Below are 12,164 nucleotides of genomic sequence, written 5' to 3' on the forward strand. Positions count from 1 at the left end.
CACACACACACACACACACACACACACACACACACACTAGTGACTGTTTATGTCATTGTGGAATCGTGATTGTTTTTATATTCTGTTCCATCAGGAATTCCAAAGCACTCGGGAAGCCAAGCGTAGATTCCTAGCCGCCTACTCACTCATGCTGGACTTCTACGGCATAAAGCTCTTGGATAAAAGTGGGAATGTCGCCCGTGCTTCCAACTGGCAGGAACGCTTTCAGCACCTCAATGAGTAAGTGGTGCACGCGCATCTACACACTAGAGCTCTTCATGCAGGAGAGTTGCCAGTTGTTTTAACCTCCTTACATTAATTTGCTTTGAGCTTTGCTTTGAACTCGTTGAGATCAACACTGTTGTCGGGATCCATGATATGTAGAATTGCACGCCGGTGTTTTCAAATGAGCCTGTCCTGGCTTGGCTTGCCTTGCATGGTACGGTACGTATGCACATTGCGTAGCTCTTGTGCTGCTGATCCTAAACGAGCATAATCATCACACAAGTAACAAAGCCATTCAAAGCCATCAATATCGTCGCTGCTTCACAAACCTGATCCTAGGTCAGCCTAAACTATCACACAAGTTAAACAGCACTATCACACACAGTCACACTCACACACTAACACTAACACGCACACACGCACGCACGCACACACTCTCTCTCTCTCACACACACACACACACACACACACACACACACACACACACACACACACATACACAGGGGGGGGGGTGCTGTGAAGAGCTCTAGTACACACCCATACACAAGGACACATGTGCTTTGTTTTTTTGTTTTTTTAATCGTCTATCATTATATCTTTGTGGCTTTCACACTAAACGATTGGTCGCCGACTAGGCATCACACACTGCAAGAGTTAAATTTACAATTTACAATTTAGGCATTTAGCAGACGCTCTTAATCCAGAGCGACTTACATTTAAGCAAGAACAAAAGCATGGGAATACATCACATAAAAGCATTTATCAATATCATGAAACATGCGTAAGCTAAGAAAGTAACAGTGGAATATCTATATAATGAAACTATACATACACTATACATATAAACTATACATATTTACTACTATGCTATACATATGTACTATGGCGTGCTATAACTATATACAATACAATTATAGTGCTGTCTACATAACATGCTATAAGTCTGTGTCAAATGCTATCTAAGCCAACAGAAATGCTATCTAAGGGGTTAGGGTAAGTGCGATCCAGACCCGATATAGGCTATACATTTGTTTTTTATTCCAATTTATTTTGACATCTCACGCACGTGCAGGATGCCGTGATACAAGCGTGAGACCGACACGACGTCTCTCTCTTTCTCTCTGCGTGCACGCCACACACACACACACACACACACACACACACACACACACACACACACAAACACAGGAAAGCCAGGCTACACAGGGCGAAATGTTTGTGATAGCGTGTAGCCTACGTGGGCTGCAGCGAGACAGGAGTCACAGGACGTTAAATCTTGATTTTCATGAAATAATTCTCTGACACACACACACACACACACACACAGAGAGAGAGAGCGCGCACAAGGTCCAAAGTTTGCTCCGATGCGATCAACATTATTGAAATTAGTTGGACTATTTAACAGCAACATTGGGCTAAAATAGCTACCATTGTACGACACAGGGATAAAGGTTAAATATATTATTATCATCTGATAACAGACATACAGACAGACAGTGTCGGCAAGTGCTCTCATTGGCTGCAATACAGGACTTCTCGGGACGGGCTCGCAACCCATTTCATACTGTACGATGTCCAGTCGGCGACAGAGCCAAATATCAACCCTGCTAGATGGCGCCAAAAATGGTCCCCGACAGCATAATCGGAGCAAATATCGTGCAGTGTGTACGAGCCATAAGGCATTTCAGTTCTTACCTAATGGCTCGTACAGCCAATGAGAGCACTTGCCGACACTGTCTGTCTGTCTGTCTGTCTGTCTGTCTGTCTGTCTGTCTGTCTGTCTGTCTGTCTGTCTGTCTGTCTGTCTGTCTGTCTGTCTGTCTGTCTGTCTGTCTGTCTGTCTGTCTGTTATCAGATGATAATAATATATATAACCTTTATCCCTTGGGTAAATACCTGTCCTGTGTCGTACAATGGTAGCTATTTTAGCCCAATGTTGCTGTTAAATAGTCCAGAGCAAACTTTGGACCTTGTGCACGCTCTCTCTCTCTCTCTCTCTCTCTCTCTCTCTCTGTGTGCAGCCTATATCCACACGTATGTTTCTGGGCTCAGAGAGACGTGCTATGTGTGGTGCAGGACGGGGAATTGTGCCTTTCCTTTTGAAAACAAAGGGAAAAAAAAGAAAAGAGGTGTTATTTATATTTTGTCTTTTCTTATGAGCTAACCGCAATTTTGAAGTGACTTTTTTATGTACTGTCTGTAGAGTTTTAATAAAGGAGCTTAAAGGTCAAGGTCTCTCTCTCTCTCTCTCTCTGTGTGTGTGTGTGTGTGTGTCTCAGAGAGACGGAGAATTATTTCATGAAAATCAAGATTTAACGTCCTGTGACTCCTGTCTCGCTGCAGCCCACATAGGCTACACGCTATCACAAACATTTCGCCCTGTGTAGCCTGGCTTTCCTGTGTGTGTGTGTGGCGTGCACGCAGAGAGAGAGACGTCGTGTCGGTCTCACGCTTGTATCACGGCATCCTGCACGTGCGTGAGATGTCAAAATAAATTGGAATAAAAAACAAATGATGTGTATATAGCCTATATCGGGTCTGGATCGCATCTTGCAGTGTGTGATGCCTAGTCGGCGACCAATCGTTTAGTGTGACAGCTACAAAGATATAATCATAGACGACATCTATATAAATAAATACATAACGATCTGATGACTCGCCCGACAACTTTAAAACTCCTACAGTGTGTAGGGGCCATTACAAATGCAGGGTATGAATCAGGAGCTATTCTTTCTGTTTCCATTATGAGACTATAATATAGCTGAAGTTTCTACTCCACTGATCCAGCTCAACTATATATTATGTAGAGGCCACAGAACATTTAGAAACACGTGTGGGAAGAAAGGTAGTCACGCTTTAAATCTAACAGCTCTTTCTGAAAATGTCATTACAAAGCTTAATTTTTCCATCCATAGTTTTAGAGCAGTGTTGAGTCTGTGGTTGGGGGCTGGGCTTTCCTTGTGTCATAGGCAGAAGTAATAGGTCTGCCCGATGACCCCAATGACATACTTGCACTAACACACTCACACATGAATTTAGGTCAGTTTTTAAAATATTTTCATGTTAAACCATATTTTGAATAGAGAATAGAGAATATTGTACCAAAGACCCAGATAAGAGAAGCTTTGTCAATTGTTTTTGAAAATACCCCCCCCCCCCCCCCAATGACCCATGGGGGTCTCCAGTCCCCACTTTGAGAACCATCGGTTTTAGACTAGTTTTAGTGAATCACAACACCTGGTGAAGCACAATGACTCATCTCTCCCCCTCTCTGTCTCCCCAGGTCACAGCACAACTACCTACGGATCACACGGATCCTCAAGTCTCTGGGAGAGCTGGGCTATGAGGCCTTCAAGGCCCCGCTGGTCCGCCTCCTCCTGGAGGAGTCCCTGTGCCACTCCACGCTGCCCAACATGCAGCACAGTGCCCTGGAGTACTACGTCTATACCATCCGCCTGCCCGCCAGCCGCAGGCGACTGCTCCGCTTTTCCCGCCAGCACTATCGCCCTGCCCACGCCTTCCTCTGGGGACCTCCGGCCAAGAGACGCGGTGCGGGTGGTAATGGCGGAGGGTCAGGTGGCAGCGTCGGTGCCGGTAGCAGTGGCATCAGGGCCCCGGCCCCGACCCCGGAGCAACAGCGGAAGGTGGAAGCGGCGACGGGGGCCTCAGTTTCCTCTCGCGGTGGTGTGACGAGATCACCGATCCAGGACTTAGTGGCGGCCAGGGCAGAGGGAACCGAATGCGTATCAATGGGATCCAACCTCACCGGATTGGAAGGGGCGCTGATCATAGCGGGAGCGAGGGAGGGGAGGAACGAGTACCAGGATATGGTTCATTTGTAGTGCAGCTGGAGTAGACACATCTCATGGCAGGGCTGCAGGGCTCAAGCTAGCCTGGCACCAATCTACTGCAAACATTCGGTGGTTCTCAATTGGTGGCTCTGGACCCCAAGTGAGTTGTGAGAAATCTCGTCAGGTTTACTGACTTTGACAGTGTCAGTGGGTTGCAAATTCATGGCTGCCATTAAATGTAGTTTGCGATGCAAAACCAGTTGAGTAGCACTGAGGTAAATACTAGAAATTGTTGTTGTTCATTGGCTTTGTTGGGGAAAGCCTTGTTTATACAGTACGTACTATTACGCTTATCTATTGTGGTTTAAGTCGGCAGCACTTTGGAACAGACTGGAGCAAGCACAGTTAACTTTGTACAGGCTCACTGTTGTGCAAACTTCTTCTTATTCTTCTTGATTATTTTGTATTATGAAATCAACATGGGAGAAATAAATTGAGTGAAAGAATTGACAAGGTAGGGAGATATAGGGGTTTAGTTTGAAATATATGTTTTGTATTTAATTTCTAGTAGTACTGTAAGTGGCACAATCCAATATTAATCGTCACTGAGCAGACAGTGGTCGTTTGTCTGTCAATATTGTACAGAACTGTAGCACCAAGAAGAATTTGTTGGTTTAGTCAGTATCATAAGGGCCCACAACTGTTTAGCAGTACCGCACAAGCTGAACTAAGCATGAAACTATCTGATTGGCCGGATGCTGTGCCGCATTCTGAAACTTTTTGACAATCTTCGATTCTCCGTCTTCCTGGTCATATTGCTTTTGGCTGACACGGGTCACTGATCCATAAGTTACAATCTCAAATCTGCCAACAGTGGTGTGTTCAGGAACTTGCCAACTCCTGAAGATGACCATTTGGGCACACACTGTCTCATCTTGTCAGCTTTCCTTTTAGCTCAGCTGTACTGAACAAGTACAACCCTGTAATGTATCTCAACCCACTAGTTATAAGCTAACCAACTAGTTTGCTTCTTTTACACAGAAGAATCCCCTAAACTCTTATGGGTCCATTTACTTACATTTGTACGCTTCAAAATCGATTTACAAATGGATGAATTGACACAGGGTTTTGCTGTGTAACTTCACTAAAAGGCTCAATTTCAATCAATTCCTGTTGAGGGCAGAGAAAAATGCAAAGCGATGTTTACAAAGGCTACTATAAAGAGTCTATGCAGGGAAACATGATATTTTTTACCAAGCTACTGTAGCTTCTAGCTAGCAAAAAAGAATGAAGAACAAAGTGCTTTCCGCAGTTTTGAAAACACTGTCATTTTTGTTTCTGGTGTCAAGAGCTGAGTAGCTGAGTTTCCTTGAAATCATAAGCCATTCTGTGTGTGTGTGTGTGTGTGTGTGTGTGTGTGTGTGTGTGTGTGTGTGTGTGTGTGTGTGTGTGTGTGTGTGTGTGTGTGTGTGTGCCTGCCAATGATACACACAGTGTAAAATCCTGTGTTCATGAGCTGTACGGATCAATTTGTCCACTAGATCAGTTGAAGATTAGACCGTATCTATCTACAGTAAATGCTTATCTGAGATAATTGTAAAATGAGCTTTTCAGGTAAATTGTGTAATAATGTGGGCTCAAGTATTCACATTATATATGTTCTATGTTTGTGTGTATGTGTTGTGTGCACATATGCACATCTAATATTCTTAAGTGCCTCTTTTGTATTGTTTATTGGTTTACTTGTATGCAGTAAGGACTGTCTTTCCTGACAGTATATCACATGTTTTTTCGTACAATTCTTTTTTAATTATATACAGTATATATGGTGGATTATAAACAGATGAATGCTCATCATAAAGCCTTCAGTATTGTCCAAATATACAACCGTACAGCAAAACCCAGCTGGTACAGGGGAAAACTCAACAATGTAATGTACAGGATCATAATGGATCATAAATATATACGTATGACATGGTAGATAAACAGCAGGTGCACTAATACCATACATGTTAATTGCACCTGTTAATATATCCAGTACTTATTCAAGAAAGTCGTCCGAAACAGTTTGACATTTGCTACAGTAGGGTTAAAAGTTAAAACATTATATTATCCAATATCCATCCATCATTGTTGCATTTTTTTTTAAATCCACTATCTATATATATTATGTATAATTAAAGCACTTGCACAGTACTGTACATTCCCTTCACCGAGAATACAATCACTGCATTCATACTTTTATATTGTAGCTTGAGAGTATTGAATTGAGTGACTTCCTGGATCTTAGCGGGAGGGGGATGGGGGGGGTTTAGAGTACATCCTGATCTATGTGAAGCTCAGCTAACCCCTCACCCCATCTGTTTCCATTGCACACGTAAACATCACACGCACACGCGCACACACACACACACACACACACACACACACACTGAATGTGTGCAGATATGGCGATTAGATCTATATCCACTTCACATTCCCCCCCCACTCACTGCACACACTGCTGTTTGCCCTTATCTCACTCTGTGTGTGTGTGTGTGCGTGTGTGTGTGTGTGTATGTGTGTTCACATTGGTGACATGTAATAGACATGCAGTGGCATGTTTTATACATGTATAATATGTGTTTTTTTTAGACAATGATGTGTGAATCCATTAATCAATTAAAACAGAACAAAAATAAAGGTGTGTTTGTTATTCTGAAACAATGACAAGGTTATAATAGAAATAAGACTTCAGAACACTTTTCTGGAGACGGGGAGTAACACGCAGCAAAGGTCATCATCGGGAGTCAGAACTGCCACTTGCCACATTAGCGGAATCCACCACTTTGTTCACATTTGTTTGCTAAAAGTGTGACTGAGACCTGTTTCACATATTATATATGGTCAATATTGTTTAGTTATCATGGCAACGTAACTACACAACCAAACCTTAACCAAAGTTAAATTGTGCTTTATGCTTTGCTTTCACTCATGCAAGAAGTCAACTCTGTGTTCTTACATACTGTGTACAATAATAGAAACAAGCTGCTGCAACGAAACAATGGTTAAGTTCAAGCAATTATGAGAGAATGGGTATAATAAATGAAATGTGTAGTGGGTAAATGTGTAGCTGTTGCACAGTAGAGTTAGTAATTGACAACAGGGACAATGATGTGTGTATAATATATATGAAATATGTAAAAATGGTTGAATGTATAGTCAATGTACATCTATTGGGCAATTAATGTACTTTTTGTGACAGACACAGTCATTGTTACTGTACATACAGAACTCAGAGGGAGACAGGAAGTTGTTTTAACCACAGACACCTCTCATTAATTTAAAAAACCCACACACACACACACACACACACACACACACACACACACACACACACACACACACACACACACACACACACACACACTAGCTCACCAGTACTTTCCGTCCCTGTATGTTTAGTATGCCACGTTGCTGTGGGACAACAACCTGAAAGATGCCTGCGTTTTGGATCCTACGGGCTACAGCACCCGTTTAGGTATTTGTGGCAGTGACCGACTCTTCTTACTCACCCTGCACCCTGGGGGGGTCGCGGCCTGAAATGTTAGAACCACCTTTGTAGGTGATAACCTTGGTTTTCTTGGCATTTAGCCCAAGACAAACCTTAGCACATACACTCTTCTTCCAGAGCTCCTGTGCCTGCTCCACATGGTCAGATAGCAGGCTGATGTCATCCACTTATTATAGGTCCATTAGGACTATACGCACAGGAGTTGTCTCTGTATGTAATAGGGAGAAACTTAGAAAGAGTTCCTACTCACATCCACTGATGGCCTGCCTATATTACTCCAGCACTACAATGAAGAGTAAGTGGGCGAGGCAACACCCGGCCCCGGCAGGATTTCAAACTTGTTGACATCTGGGGTATTCACCTTGGCTCTTTCACCCATGTACAGACTGGGTTGGGAGGGACACCGTAAGCCATCTTCATAATCACAACTCAAGTTAAATGCCTTTTTGAAACCGATAAATTATTACAGCACCACTGTCAGGTTGTTCTTTTTTCACTTACTCGATGATCCTCATAACAATACAGGCTTTCATACCAAAATCCTATAGGGCCTATGTTGTATATTTTGTATACATTACTAATTATGAATATTAATAACCCAACAACATAATGTCAGAGGATGCGGCGTCCTAAAGCCGCTTTCAGAAACTAAATAATTAAAGTAGGATACTCTGAGCGTACAAAGCCATAAACTATTAAGATATCCTCTGAATTAGGAGCACATCAATTTAGTTGAGAGCTAGCTCCATTGGAAAGGGAAGGATTGTAAGAATGTAATAGAGTAAAAGTACTCAAGTCAGAAGGTACCTATTGTACCGGCATGTAAAACCTTTTAAACCAAGTAAATATTAAACGTTTATTATGTCAAGTGTGTTTGTCTTGTTATGCAGAATGTATTAATATTGTATTTACTTGTGGTTAATTAAAGACTTATCTGGATATGGCAGCATGGTGGGATTATTTCAGTGGTAGTAAATGCTGTCATGGGCCTTAATAACAATAGCTTAAAAATCAGCAATGTCTTAATACATTCATAATTTAATAGTAGGCTGAATTTTAACTGGGAAGCTGGTGGTTTTATTTTAAGTAGCCGCTGAAGACAAAGTTCACAATTTGATTTAATAGACCTCCCCCCTTTTGAGTACTCTCAGCAACAAGAACAAAGTAAGTATTTTAATTATTTATTTTTAATCTCTTTAAACCTTAATTCCTCCCCATCGTGTAACACACATCAAAGGGTAAGGGTTCAGAAAAAGAAAAACACTGACCTGATAATGCCAAAATCAATACAAACTGCTTTGATTTCTGGGTCACAGAAAGTAGAAGAAAGTAAAACGGCAAAGTCAGCCTGTCAGCATGATGGTACTGAATTGCAATGACCACAGTACCACACCATAACTATTCTAAATTGCCTTGATAATTCACATACTGTATTAACACTTTTGAGAAGTCCACATTATATATTGTCCACACAAGATAACATTTGAGAGAGCGAGAGAGAGACAGAGAGGGGGAGGGCGGAGAGAGAGAGAGATATATATATATATATAGAGAGAGAGAGAGAGAGAGAGAGAGAGAGAGAGAGAGAGATGAACCCGGATGTTTACATTTGGCAAATTTACAAGTAAAAAAACACCTGCGCGGGCTTCGGCTACGAGCTTATATAGTGTTCAAATGAATTATTCTTCTCTACAGCTGACACAGACAAGGATACATAATTAAATGACATGTTTATTATTCTACAGCTGGTCTAAAGGGCGCACACGCCACGGTAATGAATTTATGATGTATACTGTACACCTTTATGAGACTTAGCGACATATGTTGTCATTATTGTGTAGCCTAGTGCAAAACATAGTCTACACTACGTTTGTGTGAATGTTTCTTCTACCTGCTTTAAGATGCAAGTGTTCATTTTAGCCTGCTAATAGGCTAATGCATATTGCTTACTTAAAATGCTTAAGGCCACATTCAATTCATTATATGCAAGCTGTTCATGTTATTGTTTGTGGCCCCAACAGTATATGCACAGATAAACAAGTGTGTGTGTGTGTGTGTGTGTGTGTGTGTGTGTGTGTGTGTGTGTGTGTGAGTATTCTCTTCAATCCGGCATTTTTGTTTTTTGTTTTTGACCAACAACAGATGGTGTCTCAGCGTGCTGTCAGTGTCCTCTCCTCTTCCTCTCCGCTTGAGGCTCAGCAGGATTGTTTGATTGTTGAGGTATTAAAGCTGCTTTTTCACTTCACGAGAACGTTTGCAACTTTTCACATCTCACCTCTTTAGACTTCATGAAAGGTCAGCCACCACAGACCACAGGTTATTTATGAATACAAAAAATCTATGAAATGTGGGCAGCTTACACATTATCCATGCCTTAATTATCTCATAAAATGTTTTAGCTAACATCATTCCAATGTATCTCAGTCAGTCACATTCCTTCGATTGAAGAAAACAAAACACGACCCCTCCAAATTGACTTTTGCTTTAGTATTAATGTGCTCCAGTAATTCAGCCAGCATGAATTTGAACCCCAGCATCCCTATTTAGGGGGGAACATTTGCCAAAAATATTTTTGACAGAAGATATTTGAACGGAAAGAATACGGACAGAAAAAGCATCCCGAGTACAGTTGCAACTCAGCTCTGTTTTACTAAGAATAGGGTTTAAGTGTAGGAATTGGGATGTGTACTGTATTGTCTACTCTAGAGGCCACACTATCAAGTAGACCAAGGTCATATGACCTTGTTTTCCTGTGTCACATTTTTTGCTTTAACCCCTTGGACTGCCACCCCAATAGCAGCTTTTCAGTGCCTTCTGCCAGCTCTATTCATATTTTTAATTCATCATTTTAATGCCAATAGAAAAATCTGTGATATACTGTGATACACATTATCTCATTTTCACGGGGCGATCATATAGTATAGAGTAGACACTCAGTCCTGATGGTGGCGGTAACTTCACCATTATGCCGATTTTGACCGAATAGAGCGAATCTGGGGGTTGTCATTTCCGGTTAAACGGAACATCAACATCCGCTATCTTTCTGCACTGTGTTACACAGTCATCTGTCCAGGATGCTAAGCGATCATCGTTTATTCATATATGGTGTAATGCTTTAGGTACGAACATGTCTGTAGCTGGCAGATAATGTCCCATAGCCCCCCTGCCTATGGTACGAATGTTCGTAGATGGCAATACAATATATTTTTTAAAGTCCATATATGGACATTCCCAGACCTGCAGTTTCAGCATTCGCTTCTCGCCCTCATTGCGTCTTATGTGCTATAAATAGTGTTTGTTCAGTAACATGTCTCTCCAGCTCTTTCGTAAACAGAAAATACATTTTCACGTTGGGATCACAATTTGATCCAATCAGGAGAGAGAACTCATACAGGATGAGCAATGAAAATTGGAAGTGATGACACAAAGAAATAGCAGATAATTTTGAAACTGGAACACACAAATACATTTAGCTGACAACGCTCCACACGTCACAAACTCTTCTCTCTCTGGCCTGTATCACATTTTCCCCATTCCCATTGGTCTGTATTTGATCTTTATTAATGAGTTTTTATTTATTTTTAAGAATGTTTAGAAGTGTTTGCTTTCTGTGATTCAACATTTCTATTATAAAAAACTGTATATTTTCTTCACACAGGTTGAGCCAGACAAATAGCAATATGCTAAATATAGATTAGTATTTCATTAGCTGCACATTAATTATGCAAATGACACCATCTGGCAACAATCATTAATGGTCTAATTATTTTTTTATGAATTTGATTTACTACCATGTACCATGCATCTAGGCTACTTCTCAGGGCTGTTAGTGTTCAAGCCTCTGTGTAACCATGCATCTAGGCTACTTCTCAGGGCTGTTAGTGTTCAAGCCTCTGTGTACCATGCATCTAGGCTGCTTCTCAGGGCTGTTAGTGTTCAAGCCTCTGTGTAACCATGCATCTAGGCTACTTCTCAGGGCTGTTAGTGTTCAAGCCTCTGTGTACCATGCATCTAGGCTACTTCTCAGGGCTGTTAGTGTTTCAAGCCTCTGTGTACCATGCATCTAGGTTACTTCTCAGGGCTGTTAGTGTTCAAGCCTCTGTGTAACCATGCATCTAGGCTACTTCTCAGGGCTGTTAGTGTTCAAGCCTCTGTGTACCATGCATCTAGGCTGCTTCTCAGGGCTGTTAGTGTTCAAGCCTCTGTGTAACCATGCATCTAGGCTACTTCTCAGGGCTGTTAGTGTTCAAGCCTCTGTGTACCATGCATCTAGGCTACTTCTCAGGGCTGTTAGTGTTTCAAGCCTCTGTGTACCATGCATCTAGGCTACTTCTCAGGGCTGTTAGTGTTCAAGCCTCTGTGTACCTGTATGATGGGAGAAAAAACCCAATAGTGTTTCAAGCCTCTGTGTACCATGCATCTAGGCTACTTCTCAGGGCTGTTAGTGTTTCAAGCCTCTGTGTACCATGCATCTAGGCTACTTCTCAGGGCTGTTAGTGTTTCAAGCCTCTGTGTACCATGCATCTAGGCTACTTCTCAGGGCTGTTAGTGTTTCAAGCCTCTGTGTACCATGCATCTAGGCTACTTCTCAGGGC

At 41.9% G+C, this 12,164-nt stretch overlaps 1 protein-coding gene across 1 annotated transcript in view; it reads left to right on the top strand.

Moving 5' to 3' along the window:
- The window catches only part of ogfrl1 (opioid growth factor receptor-like 1), a gene marked incomplete at its 3' end in the record, with an annotated part of 37,744 nt that overhangs the window by 4,499 nt on the left and 21,081 nt on the right, over positions 1–12,164 (top strand). The window contains exons 6-7 of the mRNA XM_083774881.1: positions 95–240; positions 3,509–4,055. Coding sequence (XP_083631007.1) covers positions 95–240; positions 3,509–4,055 — 693 coding nt within the window. The remainder of the gene's footprint in view (positions 1–94; positions 241–3,508; positions 4,056–12,164) is intronic.

The sequence above is a fragment of the Protomyctophum parallelum genome (genome assembly GCF_964188405.1).
Source record: "Protomyctophum parallelum genome assembly, chromosome: 10".
Lineage (NCBI taxonomy): Eukaryota > Metazoa > Chordata > Actinopteri > Myctophiformes > Myctophidae > Protomyctophum > Protomyctophum parallelum.